The sequence below is a fragment of the Eleutherodactylus coqui genome, chromosome 8 (assembly GCF_035609145.1).
Source record: "Eleutherodactylus coqui strain aEleCoq1 chromosome 8, aEleCoq1.hap1, whole genome shotgun sequence".
NCBI lineage: Eukaryota > Metazoa > Chordata > Amphibia > Anura > Eleutherodactylidae > Eleutherodactylus > Eleutherodactylus coqui.
Window position 1 is genome coordinate 162717770 of NC_089844.1, and position 25369 is coordinate 162743138.

The window sequence follows — 25369 nt, forward strand, 5'->3', positions numbered from 1 at the left end:
GGATTCCGAGACTTTAAAAAGATTGACGGGCTCAAAATAATATGAAATGGAAAAAACTTGCCTATTCCTGCGGGTCCCCATCAGCGCTGCAGCCCTGCCACGCTGAACCAGGAAGAAGCAGCAGGTGGTCACATGTTGGGCGCAAAACCACTCAGCCAATCAGTCTTCATTCTTCCATGGCCCCTGAAGCCCGTGGTTGGCTGTAAACAGCATGTGGCTGCCTGTAGCTTCCATAATAAATTGTTCCTTTTTTTTGCCCTATTTTGCACTATTTTAAGCTCCTAAAGGTTTTTTGGGGGACATTTAAAACATTTTAAGTCACATTTTAGTTCGCCCTAAAGATCATTCCGCTAATATTCAGTCTTTGTAAGCAAGCAAAAGATAAGCCACCAAACAGCAAGCATGAAATGGCTTGCTGTTGGGCTGTACATCTTCTCATGTGAACAAAGATGTACAGCTGACCAATGACTGCTCTGTGGGGAAGAACAATTGTATTAAGACTTTTTCACATGGACTATTTTAACCCCTTAGTGACAGAGCTTGGCAGCAGCATTTTAAGGGTAAACAGCCCCGATGAGCGGTACGGCGGATCTGGAGCTGTTGCCACTGGGTGTCAGCTGTAAGAAACAGCCAACACCTGCGATGTATGCCAGGGGATCACCATGTGATCTCCCTTCATACATGTTCGGCAGCCACAGGACATAAAAACACTTTAGGGCTGTCTCTAAGAGGTTAACGTCCAGGTTCTGTCTCAGTTTGAAACCAACAATGTGAACCTATTAAAGTCAATGGGGCTTATTTACTATGGAAAATTTGATCATTTTCTTGCACTAATTAAGACAACTGTCAAGCATGCTTTGTGCATATGTAATATGTGGTTTAAACCCTTTCAGACACTTTTTTTTTCGAGCTGTGTCCAACAAAGGTAAATTTCTTCGGAAAAGGGGCATGGCTTAAATTGCTCCAAAAAGAGTGGATAATTGTGCCAAACTTTTGATGCTATTTTAGGCATAAACTGAAAGGTGGTCTAAACTTAGACTACTTTTAGACCGTATTGGTAAATAAGCCCCAAAAGTTGTATTGACATATTCAATATTTTTCACGGACTAAAAGGTCCGTGTAAAATTTAAAAAAAATAATACTAATCGCAGCATGTCCTTGGAACAGAATTGCCCATTGAATTCAAAAAGGACATGCTTGCCTTCGATTTGTTTATTTTGCCCCCCCAAACCCATTGACTTTATTGGGAGTTTTATATTGCATCATTTGAGCCATCTTCCGTGTTTGTTTTTCACAAAAAAAAAAAGACTGCACAGGAAGTAACTCGCACTTTAAAAACACAAAAGCTGAACACAATTTTATGTAACACACACTTGCAGTCAAATCGGTCAGTTTTTCACAAATGGCACTCACCTGTATATAAGGCCTTCACAATCCTTTGCCCCATAAGCCTTTCTTCTGCCGTGTATGAAGAGCATTGAATGAGCATCAGTTGACATACAGTGGTGCCTTGACATACAAGTTTAATTCGTTCCGAGACGGAGCTCGTAAGGCAAAAAACTCGTATGTCAAAGCACTTTTCCCCATTGAAATGCCTTGAAACGCCATTTATGCGTTCCAATGCATTTAAATGGGGAAACTAACTACTTGTATTAAAACAATAAATAAAGATCAATACTCTCCTCCCGCGGCGTTCTGCGATGATCTGCAGCGCGGCTGCAGGCTGTCGCTCCCTCTTTAACGCCAACAGAGCATTGCTTTCTGGATGCGAGGCTTAAATTCCCTGCCTCCAGCAAGCTAATGCTCTGATTGGTTAACTCAGAGCGGCGTCAGCCAATGAAAGCTGGCTCTGAGTTAACCAATCACAGCCATTCTATGATGTCATTGAATAGCTGTGAATGGTTAACCCAGCGCCAGCTTTCATTGGCTAATGCCGTGCTGAGTTAACCAATCAGAGCATTAGCTTGCTGGAGGCGGGGCATTCAAGCAACACATTCAAAAAGCAATGCTCAGTCAGCATGGGGAAGGGAGCAACGGCCTGCAGCCGCACCGCAGATCATCGGGAGGGCGACATGTGAGTATAGACTTCCCCCTGAGCCTTGGCTTGCAAGTTTTTTTGGCTTGCAAGCAGGCTCGTACCCTAAATTTTTGCTCGTAAATCAGAGCAAAAATTCGGGAGAGAGCCTGCTCGCAAGTCAAAAAACTCGCAAGCCAAGGCACTCATAACCCGAGGTATCACTGTACTTTGATCAGCACTCTTTATAGCGGTCCAATTCTCAGCCTGTGTATATGGGGCATTGCTCCAGTTCCGATATCATCCATATGACTATGATATTTACAGTGTAGTGATCCTTCATTCTATGTCTCTTTTCCCTACAGCTCGTCCGACCATCTCGGCTCTTGATAAAATGACTGTGGGTAATGAGCAGGACAAGATCTTGTGCTCCGTGACTGGGTTTTACCCCATACAGATCACCGTGGAGCTGATTAAGGACGGGGCGGTAATGAACGGCTCGGTTCTGTCCTCTCCTCAGAGGAATGGTGATAAAACCTTCTCCATTAATAGCTCGGTGATATTACCGTCTACAGAGAAACCAAAGTCCTTGTCCTGCAGAGTGCGCCATGAGTCCCTCACTGAACCCCTGCTACAAGACATCCAGCTCGTATATAAGGGTGAGATCCTAACGCTAAAGCTCTCGTCAGAATGATTTTTGTTGAAAAATGTCAGAATAAAACAGCAGGCATGGCCAGTTTCCATTTTGACAGATTCGTAGCACAGGGTTCTTTGTTTGTTTTTTTTTGTTTGTTTTTTTCACATAAGCCTTAGGCCGCCTGCAGACGAGCAGGTCGGATCCGGCGGCTAGAATTCTCGCCGCGGGACCCGACCCGAGCACCTGCAGGAACGAGCGCGTACTCACCCGCGCCCGGCGGCCCCGGCTCTTTCATGTGCCGGCTGCCGAGCAGCCGGCGCATGCGCAGACCGGAGCCGGCGGCCGGGTGAGTGACGTAGCTGTGTGAGGCTCTGCGAGCCTCGCACAAAAATAGGACATGCCGCGGTTTGTTTGTCGCGCGAGATTTCGCGCAGCCAAACCGCGGCCGTCTGCATAGGAGTGCGTATTGTAATGCACTCCTATGCAGACTTTCAGTGGCGGAAATCCCGCCGCGGGATTTCCCCCCGTCTGCAGGCGGCCTTAGAATTTTGTTCTACTCAGTTTTTTTTTAACTTTTGCTGCCAGGACAATACGCATCCATGAGATACACAAATAAAACTTGTTATAAAATTAAAAAATCCTATTCCCACATACTCCTATTTCCAGCCGGTAGACACCCAGAACACTATGCCAATGCTAACCGACACTTAACACACGCTGTAGCCCACCACGATCACCACTGCATTCAGTGTTCTGTAGACATGACCAGACTAACAATATACAAAATAGTCCAAATAAGTTTAATGTAGGATTGTATATTAAGTTTTATCTTTTTATTTTCTCCAGACGATGGCAGTGATAACATTGGCCTGGTTGTGGGTGTGATTGCGGTAGTCGTCATATTAATCATTGTATCGGTCATTGCTGCAGTTTTATACAAGAGGAGATCAGGTAATAATAATAATAATAATCTTTATTTATATGGCGCCAAGATATTACGCAGCGCTGACAAGACAGGGGAAACAGAAACAAAACCATGGTTACATGTAGTAATCATTTGATGGAAACAGTGGGGGTGAGGGTCCAACTTGGTTTAGGGGGTATAGTATGCCTCCCTGAAGAGGTGTGGTTTCCGCTCGTGTCATGGGGGGACACAGCCAAGACCGTGGGTATAGCTACTGCCATAGGAGGCGACACTAAGCTATATCCCCTCCTGCCGACATCAGGCTAACCAGTTTTTAGCTTAGTATCGTAGGAGGCTTGTCTGCAGAGGCCTTTTTCTTTTTCTTTTTTCCGGAAGACCAGGGAATAACAGGGAAGGCAGGACTATCCCTGTTAACCCACCGAGGAGGGTGAACAGAGGAGAACTAATCCTATGTCTGCCCGGTCCCTCAGAAGACAAGGAGGCACACTCGGGACCCCAACCTGAATGTGACCCGCCAGCCATAGAGCCCCCTCGCTATCAGTTGGTCTAACATCCCCTTTCCTTTCAAGGGAAGGCGATAGCGGGGACGTAGCTCTGCTGGAACTGGGGAGCCACCATAACTCAGTCAAGATGTAAGTATACACCTTTATTTATTTTCCATGCCATGCTCTTATCCCATGCGTCACTGTGAGTTTGCGGGTTCTCTCACGGGTATACTGAATCAGGGTGCTGCTGCACCCTGTTCTGTGAGACCCCTCTTTCTTCTCCTTACCCAGCCATGGATGGGCGCTTATTATCTCTTATGGGCTCCCCAAACCCTGACTTGCCTTTCAGTGTTCCCCGGGATCCGGGTAGCAGGCTGCTCCGTGCCTCCTGCCGGGAGAGCTTTGGTTTTTGCCTCCATAGCCGCAGCGTTTCTGCACACGGCCCCCCGCCCTCCCTGCTCACGGACCGCGGGCTGTACAGGCCATGGCCTTGCATTTGCTCGAGACCGCGGCCTCCTCCTTCTGAGCTCTGTTCTGCTTGCCCTGGAGGAGATGGGGGCTTTAGTAGCGCTGTACAGACCGCAGCCTTGCGTTCCACGGGTTGTGGCCTTGCGTTCCACTAAAGAACGTGGCCTTCTTCCTCCGAGCTCCGTTCCAATTGCCCTGGAGGAGATGAGGGCTCAAGTAGTGCTGTTCCGTCGCTCGCCCTCTGCTGATCCTCGTGACATCCAACGCTGCTACTGCGAGCACCAAAATTTAGCCCCCGACTCCGGGCCTACCTAGTCACGTCCTCCCCTTTGGCTAGGGGGTGATGGTGACTAGGTTAGAGCCGGCTCCCCTGGCCTATCACAGCGCAGCGTGCCAACGGTCTGCAGCACTCATTGGCTCTACAATTTGGCCCGCCCCTCTGCTACCCAGAGCGTCCATCTTCTCCACGCTGGGACCTGTAGTTCTACACACTTCTCCCCAGCAAGAGTTGGACACAGTCCTCGGCTCCCCAGACCTCCTCTGGACCGGGTAAGCGCTGCCCTGGTGACCAGCTCCCCTGCTACTGTATCCCCCCTGCAGTTTTTTCCAGCAGGCAGGTTGCAACCCGGCTATATCCCAGCACCATGTCCAACTCCAGAACTCAAGAGTCCGGACAGGGAGCAGCCAGAGTGACGCACTACGCTTGCTCTCGCTGTAAAACAAGGTTTCCATGTGGACAGGTTGAGCCATGTTGTGCTGACTGTATTCCTCCAAGACAGGCGCCCGTACAACCTAATACAGGCTCCCCGCCCATTCAGCCCTCACTTTCTACAAAACCAGAGTGGGCCCGCTCCCTGGCAGAGGCAGTATCAAACCATACCCTTGCGTCTAGCGCTATTTTGGATAGGCTGGACCGAGCCTCTATCCCTGCTCCAGATGCGTCCGGCAGAGATGACACTGTCAGGAGAGATTCCTCTTGCGCTAGGCCGCGGAAGCACGTTAGACAATCCGGTTCATGGGACTCCTCCAGGTCACCGACATCGCCGAACCATGCAGATTCTCCTGGAGCGGCCTTGCTGCCTTCCTCCAGAGAGAACAGCTGCGCTGAGGGGGAGCTGTCGGAGTCCCCTTCGGACCCTGACATTGAAGATGAGAAGCTCCCTAACCTGTCCGATATAGTAGACAGCCTGATAGTAGAGGTGAGGGACACCTTCCAGCTGCCCTAACAGCCGCCCTCTGTGCCAATGCCGTGTCTTTCCTTTCGGCAGCCTAGACAGTCCCCGTGGACATTTCCACCACATGAGGATTTTTAGGAGGTTTTGGCCAAGGAATGGAAATTTCTGGACAGGCTCTGTGTAAAACCGAAGCGTCTTGATGTCATGTATCCCTTTCTGGAAGATCTGGTTAAAAAATGGGCGTCACCGCCGACTGTTGATCCGCCACTTTCACGCTTGGCAAAGCACACAACGCTGCCTATGGCAGACGCCTCATCCCTACAGGATACTCGCGACAGGAAATTAGACTCCCTGGCTGGATCATCCTTTGAGACAGTGGGATCGGTACTCAGGCCGATGTTCGTTTCGACCTGGGTTAGCAGGGCCACAACTGATTGGTCTAAACAGCTGTGCAGAGGCATACTATCACGGCTTCACCGGAAGAACTTGCGGAGATTGCACGCCAGATAGAGCAGGCGGGTAGATTTCTCCGCGAAGCTTCTTTGGAGGCGTGTAGATTTCTCTGCGAAGCTTATTTGGATGCGGCTAGGTTCATGGCTCGGGCTTCTGCGGCGTCTGTAGCCACACATCGAACTTTGTGGTTGAAGTCTTGGGATGCGGATGCATCCTCTAAGGGATCCCTGACTAACATTCCCTTCATACGTCTGTGGCTCCTCAGAGCCAGGTTGGACGAAATTATTTCGGAAGCCACAGGGGGAAAGAGCTTGCACCTGCTGCAGAACCGCCGAAGGCAACCAATAACCCTATGATGAACCAGTTTCCAATTTTGTTCCTTTCGCCGGTCTAGTCCCCGCAGATTGGAGAATAAGAGGATAACCCAGGAGCAGGACCAGAAGAGAAGACCATCATTCAAGACTAGGCCTTCATGGCGCACAAGGGCGCAGCCCACTAGGACCACTCGCACAAAGTTGTCCGCATGAAGGGCAGCCCCCACCCACTGCCATCAGGGTGGGGGGACGACTTTCCCAGTTTGGCAAGGTTTGGATGGCGCAGTTCCCATATTCCATATTTGAACGACATTATGATAAAAGCCCCAACTTGGCAGGCCAACATTGAGAGTCTTCACATCACAATAGACACGCTATCCAGGTTCGGCTGGATCATCAACCGACAGAAGTCATCGCTCTCACCGACGCAGCGCATGGAATTCCTAGAGCTTCGCTTCAACACAGCCCAGAATCGGGTACTGCTCCCAGCAGCAAAGCGACACCTTCTCCAGAAGCAGGTTCGCTCTTTGCGCACACATTGCTTAGTGACCATCCGCCACTGAGGATGCTGGGACTGATGATATCTGCTTTCGAGGCAGTCCCATTCACTCAGTTCCACTCCCGACCCCCTTCAATGGACTATCTTGTCGAGGTGGGACAGGGCAGTGACTTCCCTCGATCAGCGGATCAGGATATCGCTGAAGACACAACTCTCCCTACGTTGGTGGTTGGACTCACCCCAGGTCCATATTGGCCGATCATTTCTACCCCTCCAGTGGCAGATTCTTACCACAGATGCCAGCCTCTCCGGCTGGGGGGGTACCCTATGAAACCTGGTGGCCCAGGGAACCTGGACCAGACGGGAAGCCTTGCTACCAATCAACATCCTGGAACTTCGGGCCATATTCCGGTCACTACAACACTTCTCTCTCCAACAGACGGGTACCTAGTCCGGGTCTAGACGAACAAGGTGACGACCGCCACATATGTAAATCATCAGGGCGGAACCTGCAGCAGGAGGGTCATGGAGGAAGTGGAAGGAATCTTGGCTTGGGCCGAAAAACATGTCCCAGCACTGTCGGCAGTACACATTCTGGGGGTAGACAATTGGATTGCCGATTGCAGTCAATCCAGATGAGTGGGAACTTCATCCCGAAGTACTTACCATAAAATCTCTTTCTCAACTCGTTCATTGGGGGGGACAGCACCCACCCATATTACGTTTTAGGTTACATCCTGATCGGAAACTTGGTTCTTGTAAGTTGCACACGGTGCTGTCATTGGTTTACAGTTCGAACAGCTATGCCTGTTTTCATGTTATTTTCAGATCCTGCATGGCTGCTCCTACTGCTGGCAAACAAACTGATTAGCCTAATGTCGGCAAGAGGGGATATAGCTAGCAGGAGGAGTTAACACTTTTTTTGCTTAGTGTCGCCTCCTAGTGGCAGTAGCTATACCCACGATCTTGGCTGTGTCCCCCAATGAACGGGACGAGAAAGAGATTTTATGGTAAGTACCAAAAATCCTCTTTTTAAAGCATGCCTGAAGTTCTGTGTGTCAGGCATTGCCCGGATAGTTTTGGGTAGCGCGTTCCGGAGGACTGGTGCTGCTCTGGAGAAATCTTAGAGGTGGGAATGAGAACTTTGAGTTAAAGGGACGCTTAATCTGATTTCGTTAGCAGAGCAGAGAGCCCAGGCTGGTTGGTGGATTTAGATGAGGGAGGCAATGTAGGGTGGTGCTGCGCTGTGGAGGGCTTTGTGAATGAAGGTAGTGAGTTTGAATTGAATTCTGTATTTAACGGGCAGCCAGTGCAGTAACTGGCACAGGGCAGAGACATTTGTGTAGTGGCTGGACAGGAAGATGAGCCCGGTTGCCACATTCAGGACGGATTGGAGAGGGGAGAGTCTGGCGCAGGGAGGTATGTTAGAGAGCTCACAGGGAATGTAAGGTTACAATTATAAGGGATCACTTTGGTGCTAACCACACTATGTTCAGCCCCGTCTATTTCACATACTGTGTTGAAAAGTGCTTCCTAGCCAAACCATGGGTCTCTGGACCCAAACTCAGAGTATCATGCACTTGTATGATGCTATGAGTTTAGATTTGGAGACTTGTGGTGAGGCTGGAACACACTTTGAAACTTCATACATGAAACAGATGGAGCTAAGGACCGTGTAGTAGCCCCTTAGTGTGCTGGAAATGTTTGAGTAATGCCTGTGGCATGCAATCAGGAGACCAATACAGCTAGTGCTAAGAGCAGAGAGGAGGAGCTATAGAGCCGATCACTGCAGAAACCGGAGAGGACTTCAGGGAGAAGACCACTAGGTGCAGAATGGAACAATTTGCATGTCTCTGCCTCTGGTCTGTGGCTATGTAATGGAAATAAGCACTTGAATTCTTTCAGTTCCATAGTATTTTATGCAAGTAGCGTGGACATAGACTTCAATATAAGTCAGTTCTTGCGTTCAAACATCCTGCAAAATTAAAATTGCTTTATTCTATACAGGATCCTCGGAAGTTCTAGTGAATAAAATTCATGGCACCAAAATGATGGATGGTGAGAACAGCTCCCTGTATTGTACTGCTTGTAACTGTTCTCAGGAGACCCAGGTGCAATGGATCATCCAACACAAAGATGGCACAACATGTGAGATCACAGATGAGAACTCGGGAGATGCCGAGGAAGGACAACCACTAATGTCCATGGAGTACAAGGTGTCAACTGAGAAGGTGTCCAGCCAAAAGAGGAAGTCTTGTTATGACATCACCACCACACTGTCCTTCATTGCTTCAGTATCCAGACATCTGGGGTCAACTGTGACCTGCAGATTTATTACCAACAAGAAATCTGAAGAGGAAACCCACAAGCTCAAAGACATTTATGGTGAGATACTCAAAGGAGTTTTCCAAGACTTCTCAAAAATTGGGCATTACAGGGAATGTAATAATGATAAACTATGCAGTACACACCCATTAAATGTTATTGCAGCAGTTAAATGCCATTCATGACAGTATCACTGTCAGTGATTGGCTGAAACAGTCATGTCAACAATGAAAGGCACATTACTGCTGCAGAAGTTTCTGGGATCTGGGCAGCTGGACTATGGGGCCATTTAATTTAATGGGTGAGTAGTGCTTGTGGTTGTTTTTGTTTTTTTGGCCCATTTTCTGCCCACAAACCTTTTTTTCTTTTCATCGCAAACCTCTTTAATTTTTAAATCTTATTGATTTTGTTTTCTGCAGCTAAACCTCAGTTGATGGAGTCGGTACAGTTCTCCATTACCGACCAAGGAGATGTCCAGTTGTCAGCCAGCTTAGTCAGATTTTATCCCCAACCATTGCAGATCAGTTGGACATCTAAGAGAGGTCAGTCAAAAGAGAAAATTCCATCCGATGAGGAAGATATGAAGAATCCTGATGGCACGTTTACCCTCATCAGTAAATGTACGGTTTCTGGAGAACTCTTCAAGGACCCGATGAATAAAGTCACTGTTACTTGGAAGCATGAATCCATGGACAACCCTCAATTCAAGGAGATCTCTGCCAAAGGTAAAGGCTTATCCCCACAGAGTCCATTACTGGCCCTTACTTTATTCCCAACATCTACTGATTGAATTAAGCACCATTTACATGGGACGAACCGTCGGGCAAACTATGCCGGACAGCGCGTCCTAGTGAAGCTCGCTCCTGTGCTGATGCATCGCTTAAAGCGCGGCCAACAGGGAGCCGGGGCGGCTGGCGAGTGCTCTTCCCCTGCCCACCTCCATTCATTGCAAGCAGACAGTCATTAAAAACTAAATGGCTAGTCATTCTGTCTCTGCATGCATTTACATAGGATGACTATCATTCAAAACGCCACGGGAGCATGAGAATTTGAACAACGCTGAACGATGATCGTCCTTAGTAAATGGGCCATTAGTCTTTTAGGTTCGTTTTACAAGGAACAATTGGGTTCGGTAGATGAGCATCAGTCAATAAGATCAGTGCTTTCCTAACTGGCCTTCACACAGGCTGACTCAGACTATCAGGGTAGTAATAATTGTTAAAATCGTCTGTCCCCACAGAGCTGTCATTGTTCAATCGCACATCTCCCATCTTGGGGCGCATTCAAACGACTGTATATCGGCTGGGTTTTCACGCCCAGCCGATATACGGCATCCCTCTCTGCAGGGGGAGGAGGCTAGAAGAGCCGGAAGCAGTGCACTGAGCTCCCGCCCCCTCCCATTGCAAATAGTGGCGAGGGGCAGATAGGGGGCGGGAGCTCAGTGCACTGCTCCCGCCTCTTTCAGCCTCTTCCCCCTGCAAAGAGGGCGTGAAAACCCAGCTGATATACGGTCGTCTGAATGCGCCCTTAGGGTGAATTCACACGAACGTATATCGGCTCGGTTTTTACGCCGAGCCGATATACGTTGTCCTCGTGTGCAGGGGGGGGGGGGGAGGATGGAAGAGCCAGGAGCAGGCACTGAGCTTTCGCCCCCTCTCTGCCTCCTCTCCGCCCCTCTGCACTATTTGCAATGGGGAGAGGCGGGATGGGGGCGGGGTTAATTCTCGGAACTTAGCCCCGCCCTCTATCCACCCCCTTTCATTGCAAATAGTGCAGAGGGGTGGAGAGGAGGCAGAGACGGGGCGGGAGCTCAGTTCCTGCTCCTGGCTCTTCCATCCTCTCCCCCCTGCACATGAGGACGACGTATATCGGCTCGGCATGAAAACCAAGCCAATATATGTTCGTGGGAATGCAGCCTTAAGTAGGGAAATGTACAGCTAGCCAGGCATTTTTACTCTTATAAAAGTTTCATTCGGTGGAAAGCAAGCATTTGCTCATTTCTTGGCTAATAACTTCTCTTTTTGCACAGCCAAACGATCAGGCAGAGGAACATTCAGGTGAACTTTTTTGCCTAATTTTTGGGTCGTGTAAAAGGCCCTTCAGTCTCAAGTGTTCCTGCATATAACTCGATGGGAAGGTAGAAGCAGTGTGTACCTGAATCACTGATTTATGGACATGCTTAAAACTGACCCTTAATTTTTTTTAAGGGCATATTCACACCGCTTAATTAGTGACCACAATATGCCTTTTTACTGACGTAATGGGCTTCAAAATATGTACGTATATGTAGGTTTAAAGGAGGTAAACCTCAAGATGACCGCCAACAGGTCATGTTTTAAGAATTTCCTCAGTGTTGCACAGGTGATGTAGTTGTCGGTGCCTCAGACATTGCCTCAGGTGTTCTTGCTATAGGATATAATAAAAACTTGACCTGTTGTGGGGGCTGAGGACTGGAGTTGAGAAACACTGGTCTAAATGACTACACAAGCGCTAACCTCACCGCTAGATTGGTAGCGTTTGTGCAGAGTGTTTAGACCAGGGGTGGGCAATTAATTTTCCCATGGGGCCACATGAGAAATTGGAATGGTTTTAGAGGGCCAGACCAACATACGAAGGCTCCATGCACATTGCCTTAATGGGGCCGTATTCCAGCCGCCCGATTTGCGGCCAGAATACGGCCGCCATTGAAAATGAATGAATTAAAAAGTGAATATTATTAGTATTATTATTCTAATTACAATGCAAAGGGAAAAGTCCTGACACTTACCAATGACGAGCGTGGAACGATTGTCCTGGCACTCCCCAAGGTCCGCAACGAGCATCCTGGCACTCAGGCATGGAGCTCATCCTAATGGGGATCTACAATTTACTTGTGGAAGTAGTGAAGATAGACTTGTTCACACTCCGCTCACGCGCTGCTGCAACCGCTCAACCGCTGACCCGCTGCTGCAACCTCTCACACCCTGCTATAACCGCTGACCCGCTGCTGCAACCGCTGCTGCAACTGCTGACCCGCTGCTGCAACCGCTCACACCCTGCTATAACCGCTCACCCGCTGCTTCAATCGCTGCTGCAACCGCTGACCCGCTGCTGCAACTGCTCACACGCTGCTGCAACCGCTCACTCGCTGCCGCTCTCGCGCAAACGCTTACCCGCTGACACGCGCTCACAAAATTTTTTTTATTTTTATTTTTCCCCCCCTCACAAACACTTAGACCCCCAGACACACACACACTCAGAAGACACAATTAACCAGATACACAGAAGACTCACAGCTCACAAACACACACAGAGGTAGAGGTAGATACTTATCAGCTCACTCTGCCCTCCTGTCTCAGCTGCTCCGTTCTGGTCCCCTCCGCTGGTCCCCTCCGCTACTGCCGGTCTCTGTTTGCTGCCCCCGCACCTGCTTCTGCTTCGGCGGCCGCTCACTCCACCTGTCACTCTGCCCTCCTGCTGCTGCTCCGAGACCCGCTCCGCTTCTGCACTCCTCCTGCCGGCTCCTGTCACCTTCGGGCGCCGGTATCGGCTCCTCCGCTGGTCCGATGTCTCCCTCAGACCCCCGCTCGTGCCTCTGCCTCGGCGCGCTGCTACTGGCGTCTGACGTCACTTCCCATAGTTTCGCTGCTTCCCGTTGCTGACACCGGACTCATTGGTGAGTCACCAGGACACTCTTTGCGGGCCGGTCCGAGCTATTCAGCGGGCCGGATGTGGCCCAGGTCTGGTTTAGACAATTCACCGCTGGCTTCTCGCTTGGCTCTTCATTCTATGTGACGTGCTGAGCGTTTACGCTCGACGATCCATGCTGGTTAAACATGAGCAACCAGTGATCTATAAACTAATAGTGCACAATGGCTGTGCATTCAGACACAACGATTATCGTACACATTCGTTTGATAATCACCGTGTGTAAATGGCCCTGAGCTCTGCCTATTAAGGCCCATTTACACGGAGCGATGATCTCTCAAACAACAGTTGGAGTGACAGCTTTGAGTGATCATTTTGCATAAACTATTAAGTAGCTACTGAGCTACTTAAGAGCAATTAAGGCGGCATCAGCCAATGAAAGCTGGCACTGCGTTAGCCAATCACAACCATTCAATAATGTCATTGAATGGCTGTGATTGGCTGATGCCGCCTAAGTTAGCCAATCACAGCATTAGCTTTCTGGAGGCGGGGATTTCAAGCCCCGCATCCAGAAAGCAATGCTCTGTCGTCGAGGAGGAGGGAGCGACAGCCTGCAGCAGCGCCGCAGAACACCATGGGAGGTGAGTACTGTATACCCAGCGACTGCAGAGCAGATTTTTCGGGGTTAAAAGGTCATCTTATACGCCGGAATATACGGTACCTCAAAAATTTGTAATAAAAAAAAAAAATACTACATTCTCTTCCCGCAAAAAGCAAGACCTCACATATCTCAATTGCCAGAAAACAATGTACCATTCTATGAGTCATTGTTTTTAGAGTTGGAAGGGACCTCCATGGTCATCGGGTCCAACCCCCTACTCCGTGCAGGATTCACTAAATCATCCCAGACAGATACCCTGTTTCCCTGAAAGTAAGACCTACCCTGAAAATAAGCCTTTGCATGAATTTTCAGGATTTTTGAGGATGCAGTATGATTTTTCAGAATTTTGAGGAAGCTTGAAAATACACCCAAGTTATAATTAATAAGAAAATGGCAATTTAAATAGTTTATTATTTTTATTTTTCACTGCATTCTGTGAGCAGCATAAATAATATATTAAACTAATTCTATAGGCCAGTACGATTACGCCCAAACCAATTTATAATAGTTTTTCTTTTTTTGCTACTTTTTCACAGTTTAAAAAAAATATATATATTTTTATCGGTGCATTCAAAGACCCCTAGCATTTTATATTTTTTTTTATCAGCGGAGCCGTGGAAGGGTTTTTATTTTGCAGGATGAGTTGTACTTTTTATTAGTACCATTTATTGATCTGTGCAGAATTTTGATCACTTTCTATTCCGTTTTTTTTTTGTAGGCTAAATTAGCTATTTTTGCCACGTTTTCATTTTTTTCCCATGCTGTGCACCCTGCAGATTAACCTCTTCCTGTTCCAGGACTTAAATATATTTATGTCCTGCAGCGTCTGAGTATGCATAAAGAGAGATCGCGGCGTAACCTCTCTTCATACAGCTGACACCCGCAGTCAATAACTGCAATCGTAAAGCATTACGTCACACTGCAGGAGCGATCAAAGCATCGCTAGTTGTGGTCCCCCGGGGGAACTTTAAAAAAAAAAGTAAGAAAAAGATCAATAAAGTTTTTTTATTTATTGTAAAAAAAAAAGTAATAAAAGTTTAAATCACCCTCCTTTTGCCATGTCTATAATAAAAAAATCTAAATTATAAAAGAAAAATACATATTTGGTATTACCGCGTTCATAAAAGTCCGATCTATCAGAGTAGTGCATTATATACCCCACACGGTGAACATAGTCCAAAAAAAAAAAGAACGCCCAAAATGCACTTTTTCAGTCACCCTGTCTCCCAGAAAAAACGCAATAAAAAGCGATAAAAAAGCTGTATGTATTCCGAATTGGTACTAGCTTAAACTACAGGACATTCCGCAAAAAATGAGCCCTTGCTCAAGTACGTCGATGAAAAAATAAAGTTATTGAGCACAAAAGATGCAGCAGAAAATAATTTAAAAAAATTAAATGTCTTTGAAAAAAAATACAAGTACTACAGTAAAAAAAAAAAAAAAAAACTATACAAGCTTGGTATTGTAGTAATCGTACTGACCCATATAATCAAGTCATTTTTGTTGCAGTTTGATTGTCATAGAAACAAAATGCACTGAAAGATGTCGGAATGTCATTTTTTTTTTCATTTTTCTCCACTTAGAATTTTGAAAAAGTTTTTCAGTACATTATATGGTACTTTAAATTGCACCATTGAAAAATACAACCCGTTCCGCAAAAAACAAGCCCTCATGCAGCGATGTCGATGATTAAATGAAGGAGTTTGTACTAACTTCCTTTTCTGGGTCATTACGATACTACATGCGTAATTTTTGTTTTCAATTTCTTACAAAGTAAAGGGAGAAAGGTGTTTTTATTTATAATTTTTCTACTTTTAAAAAAAAATTCTTGTCCCTTTAGGGGACTTCCACAGAGACCCATCAGGACCCTCTGATCACATTGCATGGTCTGATGCTGTCAGCCCTTTACATACTGCGGTCGCATAGACCATGGCATGTAAAGGGTTAAACAGCAGAGATCGGAGGTTTTCTCCATTCTCTGCTGTGTCAGAGCTTGTGCCCGGCTATCCTCTGACACAGGGAGCCCCCTCCCTCTGTCAGAACCTTACAGGCTGTGGTCGCATAGACCGCGGCATGTAAAGAGTTAACACAGCAGAGATCGGAGGTTTTCTCCATTCTCTGCTGTGTAAGAGCTGGTGCCCGGCTATCCTCTGACAGCCGAACACCAGCCCTTAACCTGCCACGGAGACCATCGGCCGGCTTCTGACAAGCCGATTGTCTCTGTGGCAACCTGTAAACAAAGCAGTGCAGGAGTTTAAAAAAAGCGGGAAGTTTCCGGCAGATCGGCTATATCGTCCTGTTTCTTTTTTTAAAGTCCTGTAGTGTTCTCTGTGGGTGTATGCAGGCAGAGCACAATGACACAACTTATGGCATTGTGCTCTGCAGGTCCCATAGTGAAACATAGCTTGGAAATCTTCTGGGCTATGTTGCTATGGGCCGTGGAGCTCGTCCCGGAATATTTCCAGGCGTGCCACTCAAAGGGTTAGAGGAAAAAATAGACCCGATATCAAGCAGTTAACTGTCAGTTCCATAGCTGAGTTTTCTAATGCGGATCTGACGCTTAATCCATGGAAGAAACCAAAGGCTGAGCCTCGCATTTATGCCACAGCCTTACAGGTGGATCCACGCACGGGTTTTGCCCCATTCAAAATTTTAACAAGAATTGACATGTTTATTTCCATGATGCAGATTTCAAAATCCATGTTTGGAAACATCTGTGGCCGAGCTTTCCATAGTAACTAGAGATGAGCGAACGTACTCGTCCGAGCTTGATATTCGTGCGAATATTAGGGTGTTCGGGATGCTCGTTACTCGTAACGAGTACCACGCGGTGTTCCGGTTACTTTCAGTTTCCTCTCTGAGACGTTAGCGCGCTTTTCTGGCCAATTGAAAGACAGGGAAGGCATTACAACTTCCCCCTGTGACGTTCAAGCCCTATACCACCCCCCTGCTGTGAGTGGCTGGAAAGATCAGATGTCACCCGAGTATAAAAATCGGCCCCTCCCGCGGCTCGCCACACATGCCTTGTGACTTAGCTGAGGGAAAGTACTATCGTGCTGGAGCTGCTGTAGGGAGAGCGTTAGGAGTTAGTGTAGGCTTCAAGAACCCCAACGGCCCTTCTTAGGGCCACATCTACTAGTGTGCAGTACTGTGTTAGCACAGTATTTTTTTTTTTTTTTCCAAAATTGGATCTGCAGAGCATTGCGCCCTGCAATAGGGACAGAAGTGGGGGTTAGGCAGGGAGAGTGTTAGGAGTTAGTGTAGGCTTCAAGAACCCCAACGGTCCTTTCTAGGGCCACATCTATCCGTGTGCAGTACTGTCCAGGCTGCTGTTAGCAGTGTTGCATATTTTTTTTTCTTCTCAAAACCGGCTGTGCAGAGCATTGCACCCGGCATTAATACTACAGGGATAGAATTGTGTAGGCAGGGCCAGAAGACATACATTATTCATTGAATACACGCAGTGTGGGTGTTCCTTGTAAAAAGCAGGGAAAAAATTCTATTTGGCCTGCCTCTGACAGTACTCAGGGCTCTGTGTACGTGTGTGCTGTGCGCTGAACGTTCAGAAAAAATCAGACGCAGTCAGCTACGTTTTACCGCAGGCGTGCGGCAATTTTTTTCCTGCATGGGAAATCCCTGATCTGCTGTAGGTAGCGAATTACTTTGCATCACTGCAGTTCTGGGACAAATTGGCAGGGCCACAACACAGTTATTAAACTTAGTATTCATTGAATACACGCAGTGTGGGTGTTCCTTGTAAAAAGCAGGGAAAAAATTCTATTTGGCCTGCCTCTGACAGTACTCAGGGCTCTGTGTACGTGTGTGCTGTGCGCTGAACGTTCAGAAAAAATCAGACGCAACCAGCTACGGTTGAGTGCAGCCTTGCGCCAATTTCTTTCCTGCCTGGGAAATACCTGCTCTGCCACAGTTAGTAACTCTGCAACAGTAAAGTTCTGTGACAGTTTTGCAGGGCCGCAACACAGTTATTAAAATTATTATTCAGTGAATAGACGCAGTGGGCCTATCCTTTTAAACAAAAGGGAAAAAAGTATATTTGCCCTGCCTCTGACAGCCGTCAGGGCTCTGGGTACGTGTGTGCTGCGTGGAGAACGTAAAAAAATCAGACGCAACCAGCTACGGTTGAGTGCAGCCTTGCGCCAATTTCTTTCCTGCCTGGGAAATACCTGCTCTGCCACAGTTAGTAACTCTGCAACAGTAAAGTTCTGTGACAGTTTTGCAGGGCCGCAACACAGTTATTAAACTTAGTAGTATTCATTGAATACACGCAGTGTGGCTTGTCCTTTGAAAAACAAGGGAAAAAATTCTATTTTGGCTGCAGGCTTGCGCCACTTTCTTTCCTGCCTGGGAAATCAAATCACTGGTAATACACCATGCTGAGGGGTAGGGGTAGGCCTATAGGACGTGGACGCGGGCGAGGACGCGGAGGCCCAAGTCAAGGTGTGGGCACAGGCCGAGCCAGTGTGGTGGCCAGGGGTAGAGGCAGGGCCAGACCGAATAATCCACCAACTGTTTCCCAAAGCGCCCCCTCGCGCCATGCCACCCTGCACAGGTCAAGGTGCTCTACGGTGTGGCAGTTTTTCACAGAGACGCCTGACGACCGACGAACAGTGGTGTGCAACCTTTGTCGCGCCAAGATCAGCTGGTGAGGCACCACCAACAGCATGCGCAGGCATATGATGGCCAAGCACCCCACAAGGTGGGACGATGCCCGTTCACCGCCTCCGGTTTGCACCACTGCCTCTCCCCCTGTGCCCCAACCTGCCACTGAGATCCAACCCCCCACTGAGGACACAGGCACTACCGTCTCCTGGCCTGCACCCACACCCTCACCTCCGCTGTCCTCGGCCCCATCCAGCAATGTCTCTCAGCGTAGCGTCCAGACGTCGCTAGCGCCACAGTTTGAGCGCAAGCGCAAGTACGACGCCACGCACCCGCACGCTCAAGCGTTAAACGTGCACATTGCAAAATTGATCAGCCTGCAGATGCTGCCGTATAGGCTTGTGGAAATGGAGGCTTTCAAAAGCATGATGGCGGCGGCGGCCCCGCGCTACTCGGTTCCCAGTCGCCACTACTTTTCCCGATGTGCCGTCCCAGGCCTGCACGACCACGTCTCCCGCAACATTGTACGTGCCCTCACCAACGCGGTTAATGCCAAGGTCAACTTAACAACAGACATGTGGACAAGCACAGGCGGGCAGGGCCACTATATCTCCCTGACGGCACATTGGGTGAATTTAGTGGAGGCTGGGACAGAGTCAGAGCCTGGGACCGCTCACGTCCTACCCACCCCCAGAATTGCGGGCCACAGCTCGGTGGTGGTATCTGCGGCGGTGTATGCTTCCTCCACTAAAGCACCTTCCTCCTCCTCCTCCTCCAACGCAACCTCTGTCTCGCAATCAAGATGTGTCAGCAGCACGTCACCAGCAGTCGGTGTAAGGCGGCGTGGCAGCACAGCGGTGGGCAAGCGTCAGCAGGCCGTGCTGAAACTACTCAGCTTAGGAGAGAAGAGGCACACGGCCCACGAACTGCTGCAGGGTCTGACATAGCAGACCGACCGCTGGCTTGCGCCGCTGAGCCTCCAACCGGGCATGGTCGTGTGTGACAACGGCCGTAAGCTGGTGGCGGCTCTGCAGCTCGGCAGCCTCACGCACGTGCCATGCCTGGCCCATGTGTTTAATTTGGTGGTTCAGCGCTTTCTGAAAAGCTACCCCCACTTGTCATACCTGCTCGGAAAGGTGCGCCAGCTCTGCGCACATTTCCGCAAATCCCACACGCACGCTGCCACCCTGCAGACACTGCAACATCGGTTTAATCTGCCAGTGCACCGACTGCTGTGCGACGTGCCCACACAGTGGAACTCTACGCTCCACATGTTGGCCAGACTCTATGAGCAGCGTAGAGCTATAGTGGAATACCAACTCCAACTTGCGCGGCGCAGTGTGAGTCAGCCTCCTCAATTATTTACAGAAGAGTGGCCCTGGTTGGCAGCCATCTGCCAGGTCCTTGGAAAATTTGAGGAGTCTACCCAGGTGGTGAGCGGCCATGCTGCAATCATTAGCGTCACCATTCCTCTGCTATGCATCTTGAGAAGTTCCCTGCAAAGCATAAAGGCAGACGCTTTGCGCTCGGAAACAGAGCCGGGGGAAGACAGTATGTCGCTGGATAGTCAGAGCACCCTCCTGTCTATATCTCAGCGCGTTCAGGAGGAGGAGGAGGAGCATGAGGAGGATGAGGAGGAGGGGGAAGAGACAGCTTGGCCCACTGCTGACGGTACCCATGCTGCTTGCCTGTCATCATTTCAGCGTGTATGGCCTGAGGAGGAGGAGGAGGAGGAGGAGGATCCTGAAAGTGATCTTCCTAGTGAGGACAGCCATGTGTTGCGTACAGGTACCCTGGCACACATGGCTGACTTCATGTTAGGATGCCTTTCTCGTGACCCTCGCGTTACACGCATTCTGGCCACTACGGATTACTGGGTGTACACACTGCTCGACCCACGGTATAAGGAGAGCCTTTGCACTCTCATTCCCGAAGAGGAAAGGGGTTCGAGAATGATGCTATACCACAGGGCGCTGGTGGACAAACTGATGGTAAACTTCCCATCCGACAGCGCTAGTGGCAGAAGGCGCAGTTCCGAGGGCCAGGTAGCAGGGGAGGCGCAGAGATCAAGCAGCATGTACAGCGCAGGCAGGGGAACATTCTCCAAGGCCTTTGCCAGCTTTATTGCTCCCCAGCAAGACTGTGTCACCGCTCCCCAGTCACGGCTGAGTCGGCGGGAGCACTGTAAAAGGATGGTGAGGGAGTACGTAGCCGATCGCACGACCGTCCTCCGTGACGCCTCTGCCTCCTACAACTACTGGGTGTCGAAGCTGGACACGTGGCCTGAACTCGCGCTGTATGCCCTGGAGGTGCTTGCTTGTCCTGCGGCTAGCGTCTTGTCAGAGAGTGTGTTTAGTGTGGCTGGGGGAATCATCACGGATAAGCGTACCCACCTGTCAACCGACAGTGCCGACAGGCTTACACTCATCAAGATGAACAAAGCCTGGATTTCCCCAGACTTCTCTTCTGCACCAGCGGACAGCAGCGATACCTAAGCAATACGTAGGCTGCACCCGCGGATGGAAGCATCGTTCTCTCTCACCATCCAAAACGGGGACATTTCTGCTTCATCAATCTGTGTATAATATTCCTCCTCCTGCTCCTCCTCCTGAAACCTCACGTAATCACGCCGAACGGGCAATTTTTCTTAGGGCCACAAGGCTCACTCATATAATTTTTCTAAACAATTTTTATACGTTTCAATGCTCTTAAAAGCGTTGAAAGTTTAACTTGAACCAATTTTTTGTTAAACTGGGCTGCCTCCAGGCCTAGTTACCACTTAAGCCACATTAACCAAAGCGATTAATAGGTTTCACCTGCCATCTTGGTTGGGCATGGGCAATTTTTCTGAGGTACATTAGTACTGTTGGTACACCAATTTTTGTGGGCCCTCGCCTACAGTGTAATCCAATTAATTTTTTGCCCACCTGCATTACAGCTGACGTTACATCAGCTGTGTTGGGCACTGCAATGGGATATATTTATGTACCGCCGGTGGGTTCCAGGGAGCCACCCATGCCGTGGGTCCACACGGAGTTGTAACTACATGTGTCCACTTCTAAAGAGCCCCAGTCTGACTGGGGCATGCAGTGTGGGCCGAAGCCCACTTGCATTAAACATGACATTACCTCAGCTGTGATGGGCAATGCAATGGGATATATTTATGTACCGCCGGTGGCTTCCTGGCACCCACCCATGCTGTGGGTCCACAGGGAATTATAAATGCATCTGTTTCCACTTGTAAAGAACCCCAGTCTGACTGGGGCATGCAGTGTGGGCCGAAGCCCACCTGCATTAAGCACGACATTACTACCTCAGCTGTGTTGGGCAATGCAATTGGATATTTTTGTGTATCGCCGGTGGGTTCCAGGGAGCCACCCATGCTGTCGGTCGACAGGGACTTCACAATAGGGAGTTGTACCTGCCTGTGTCTATGAATTAAAAAGCCCGGTCTGACTGGGGCATGCAGAGACACCTTGACAGAATGAATAGTGTGTGGCACATAGGTTCCCCATTGCTATGCCCACGTGTGCAGCTCCTGATGGCGGTGGCACATGATTCTATTTCTCATTGCTTCTGTACAGCATTGTGGGCTATCGCCCCGCCCCTTTTAAAGAGGGTCGCTGCCTAGCCGTGCCAACCCCTCTGCAGTGTGTGCCTGCGGTTCCTCCTCATGGCAGACGCACTTCTAAATAGACATGAGGGTGGTGTGGCATGAGGGCAGCTGAAGGCTGCGCAGGGACACTTTGGTGTGCGCTGTGGGGGGGAGGGGGGGGGGGTTGGGCAGCATGTAACCCACGAGAAGTGGCAGCGGAGTGTCATGCAGGCAGTGATTGTGCTTTGTTGGAGGTAGTGTGGTGCTTAGCTAAGGTATGCCATGCTAATGAGGGCTTTTCAGAAGTAAAAGTTTTTGGGAGGGGGGGGGCACTCTTGCCGCTATTGTGGCTTAATAGTGGGACCTGTGAACTTGAGATGCAGCCCAACATGTAGCCCCTCGTCTGCCCTATCCGTTGCTGTGTCGTTCCCATCACTTTCTTGAATTGCCCAGATTTTCACACAAGGAAACCTTAGCGAGCATCGGCGAAATACAAAAATGCTCGGGTCGCCCATTGACTTCAATGGGGTTCGTTACTCGAAACGAACCCTCGAGCATCGCGAAAAGTTCGTCCCGAGTAACGAGCACCCGAGCATTTTAGTGCTCGCTCATCTCTAATAGTAACCAATCCGATGCTAAACTGGCGTGCAGTCTAATGCAGATTTCAGCATGGAATTTGTCAAAAATACGTCATGTGAAAGGGACCCTGGGGTCTAATCACATGTTGTCTAATCATTTTGTGGATTTTGCTGTGTTTTCTTTTTTTTAGTTGGTAACAGTTTGACCACCACGTGTGAATAGACTCTTAGAAAGTATTTCCCTTTTTTTAACTTTCGCATCCTTCACTTTTTTCCCTGTAGGCATCCACTTTCCACACTTGGTGGCACCATTCTTCATAACATTGTACTGAACTGTTACTTCTCCACTATTCATCACACCTCTCACTCATTACACCAATCTCTTATGTTTTAGGGTTTTTTACAATTCCTTTTGTATTGCAGATCTCCCTTGGCGTCCCCAGATTGTAGACTCTATAGAACGTGTTATCCAGGGTGATACGATTCTTTTCAAGTCCTTGGTGTCCGATTACTTTCCTGACGCGCTGACTGTCAAGTGGCTTCAGAAGAAGAAAGATTGTCCAGAGTTCATAGAAGTTACAGAATCTGAGAAATATACAATCCCAAATATTGTATCCAGCCGGACGGGCAAGAAGACTTTCACAACGACGTCTTGTCTGTCTCTGAAGAAATCCCTCTTGGCAGAAGATGATGTAGTGTTTATCTGCAGAGTGGATCACCCTTGTCTGGAAAAACCAATCGAGGCCAAGATAGTGCAGCAGCGAGACACCAGTAAGACAGTTTTACGGCATTACAGGCCTCCAGTTATAATGATTGATGGGCTATTACTGTCTTATATCACTAGGATATACCCTCACTCTATAAAATAGAAAAAGGTTAATCAAAAAAAATTTTTCCTATGTAATATGTTTCTCTGGTTTTAGCCACTTCTTCCTTAAAGGGGTTTTCCCATGGCTTACAATTGTTTCTCTACGACTCTGTCCTTCCTAGTTGTTGCTGACCATGACCTGTGACTGCTGCCTCCAATCACTGGCCACAGCAGTGACCTTCTGTAGGTAGCTAGTGATTGGCTGCAGCAGTCACATATCCTGCGAACTCTGTATCAAAATCCTGAGGGTTAGCTGCAGATTTTGGTGCAGAATTACAGATTGATTTAAACAATTTTTATTCTGTATCACAATCCCAGTAGAGTGGTGCGAGATTTACAGCGGCAGAATGCAGAAAATTTTGCCCGGGTGAAAGGACCCTTAATGATAGTATTTTAAAAAGTGTAGTTATTGAGCTTAGATGTTCCCTAAAATTCTTAGAGAATGTATCACCTAAATTATTTTACTAATTAAAACAATGTAGTTGTCAGAACCAGCAATTCTAGCAGCCGCCGTGCCCGCACCACCAGTCATGCCACCCGGATTACAGGAGTGCGGCGCAGGGGAGCCCCGGTTCTAGTAATCTCCCTGGGCTGCTGTAAAACTGGTCACCGCCGGGTTGCTAGGGAGGCAGCAGGTGCTTCTCTAGTTACTTGACTACCTAGCTGGCTTCCCTGGTAACGGTCTGTTCTGCAAGGCTGGGGGCGTGTCCCCAGCACCTCCTTGATTGCCCTGCTGCTGTCAGGCTCCCCAATCAGCTGTTGGGGCGGGAGCTCTGACAGCATTTAAAAGTGTGTGTTTCCCTTCCAGCCCTTGCCAGTGTTAGTTTGGTTCTCCAGCTGCACCCGCGCTATTTCTGACTGCTCTTTGTGACCCCGGCTTTCCTGACCTCTGCTTTTTGGACCTTGACTACGTTTTGCCTTCCCCTCTGTACTGCGTACCCTCCTGCTGCCGACCCGGATTGTCTGACCACTCTACCGTTTGTTTGTCTTCAGTGTCTGTTTGTCTTCCCGTGTCCCGATTCCCTAGTGAGGGTAGGGACCGCCGCCCAGTTGTCGCCCTGGGGGTTAGCCCAGGTGGGCAAGTAGGCAGGGACAGGGGTTGCGGGATATCTCAGGGACCCCCATATCCCGGACACTGTCCTGACAGTAGTAAAGCATATTCAATTTTTTAAATCTGTTTATCTTCTGATTGTAGATTTTTGTTCTTTTTTTATTAATTCTCCTCTACATGACTTAGGGGGCGGCCATTTTGCCTGAGTTTCACTTAACAGCATTTAGAGATGCGCTTTACAGCAGAATTCATGGGCCACAGATACAATGGACAGGAGGGGACCCATTGAATTACTATATGAAGACAACCAGAGCTCCACCAATAAATGTCCAAGACAGTCTGCAGAGATTATGATTAAAATAAAACATGGTTTCTCTTTAAGACTGGCGCCTGCAGGCATTTATTCACAGCATAAACAAAATAGTAGACACAGAGTCCCAATATGCACTCCTTCATAGAATAAAGTCCGTAAGTCCATATAAGCACACCCCACCTGGGTGTTTGAGGTTAGGGGCGTCACCCTGTTAACCTCTAGTCTTTTCAGGCCACCAGCCTGCAGCACCTCACTCCTCTGTGCTGGTTCTCACTCTGTCTCTTCTTGGCAGGAACTGGCCTTTTATGTAGTTCCTGTACCACACCCCGGTTAACCCTCACAATAGAAGTCCTGTATCTGGCCCTCTACAGGCCCTCCTGTGTACTGCAGTACTACATACCCTGCCCTTTGATATAGGCCGTAGGCCGTATCACCTTTTCTTCTTGGCCCTCCCGGGTCAAAGCTCCAGGCTCGGGGGTCTCTTTCTAGTTTAGGTACAATCTTTTCACCATCATCCTTGAAGCTAACACAGTCCTCCATTTCAGTGCAGGACGGCTTGTGGAGACTTTCTAACTGAGCCTCCATTTTGAAGGTCTCTTCTAGCTCAAGAACCTTGTCTCTGTATTCTTCCAGTTCCTCTTGTAGCTCATGCTCCAGCATGGCCTTGCTATGGATTACAGTCTCCATTTCATTTTTCAGTTTACTCAGGTTTATAATCATCATCTTTTTCTCACTTTGTAACAATTCTATTTCTTCTCTTA

At 48.6% G+C, this 25369-nt stretch overlaps 2 protein-coding genes across 2 annotated transcripts in view; one reads left to right on the forward strand and one right to left on the reverse strand.

The window, feature by feature from the left end:
• The window catches only part of LOC136577408 (uncharacterized), a 28145-nt gene extending 3203 nt beyond the window's left edge, over nt 1-24942 (forward strand). The window contains exons 3-9 of the mRNA XM_066577305.1: nt 2380-2673; nt 3498-3602; nt 8978-9355; nt 9715-10020; nt 22800-23147; nt 24678-24763; nt 24901-24942. Of these exons, the coding sequence (XP_066433402.1) occupies nt 2380-2673; nt 3498-3602; nt 8978-9355; nt 9715-10020; nt 22800-23147; nt 24678-24763; nt 24901-24942 (1559 nt within the window). The remainder of the gene's footprint in view (nt 1-2379; nt 2674-3497; nt 3603-8977; nt 9356-9714; nt 10021-22799; nt 23148-24677; nt 24764-24900) is intronic.
• LOC136577984 (uncharacterized) overlaps nt 1-25369 on the reverse strand; it is a 1034970-nt gene that overhangs the window by 316784 nt on the left and 692817 nt on the right. The gene's annotated exons all lie outside the window — the stretch shown is intronic.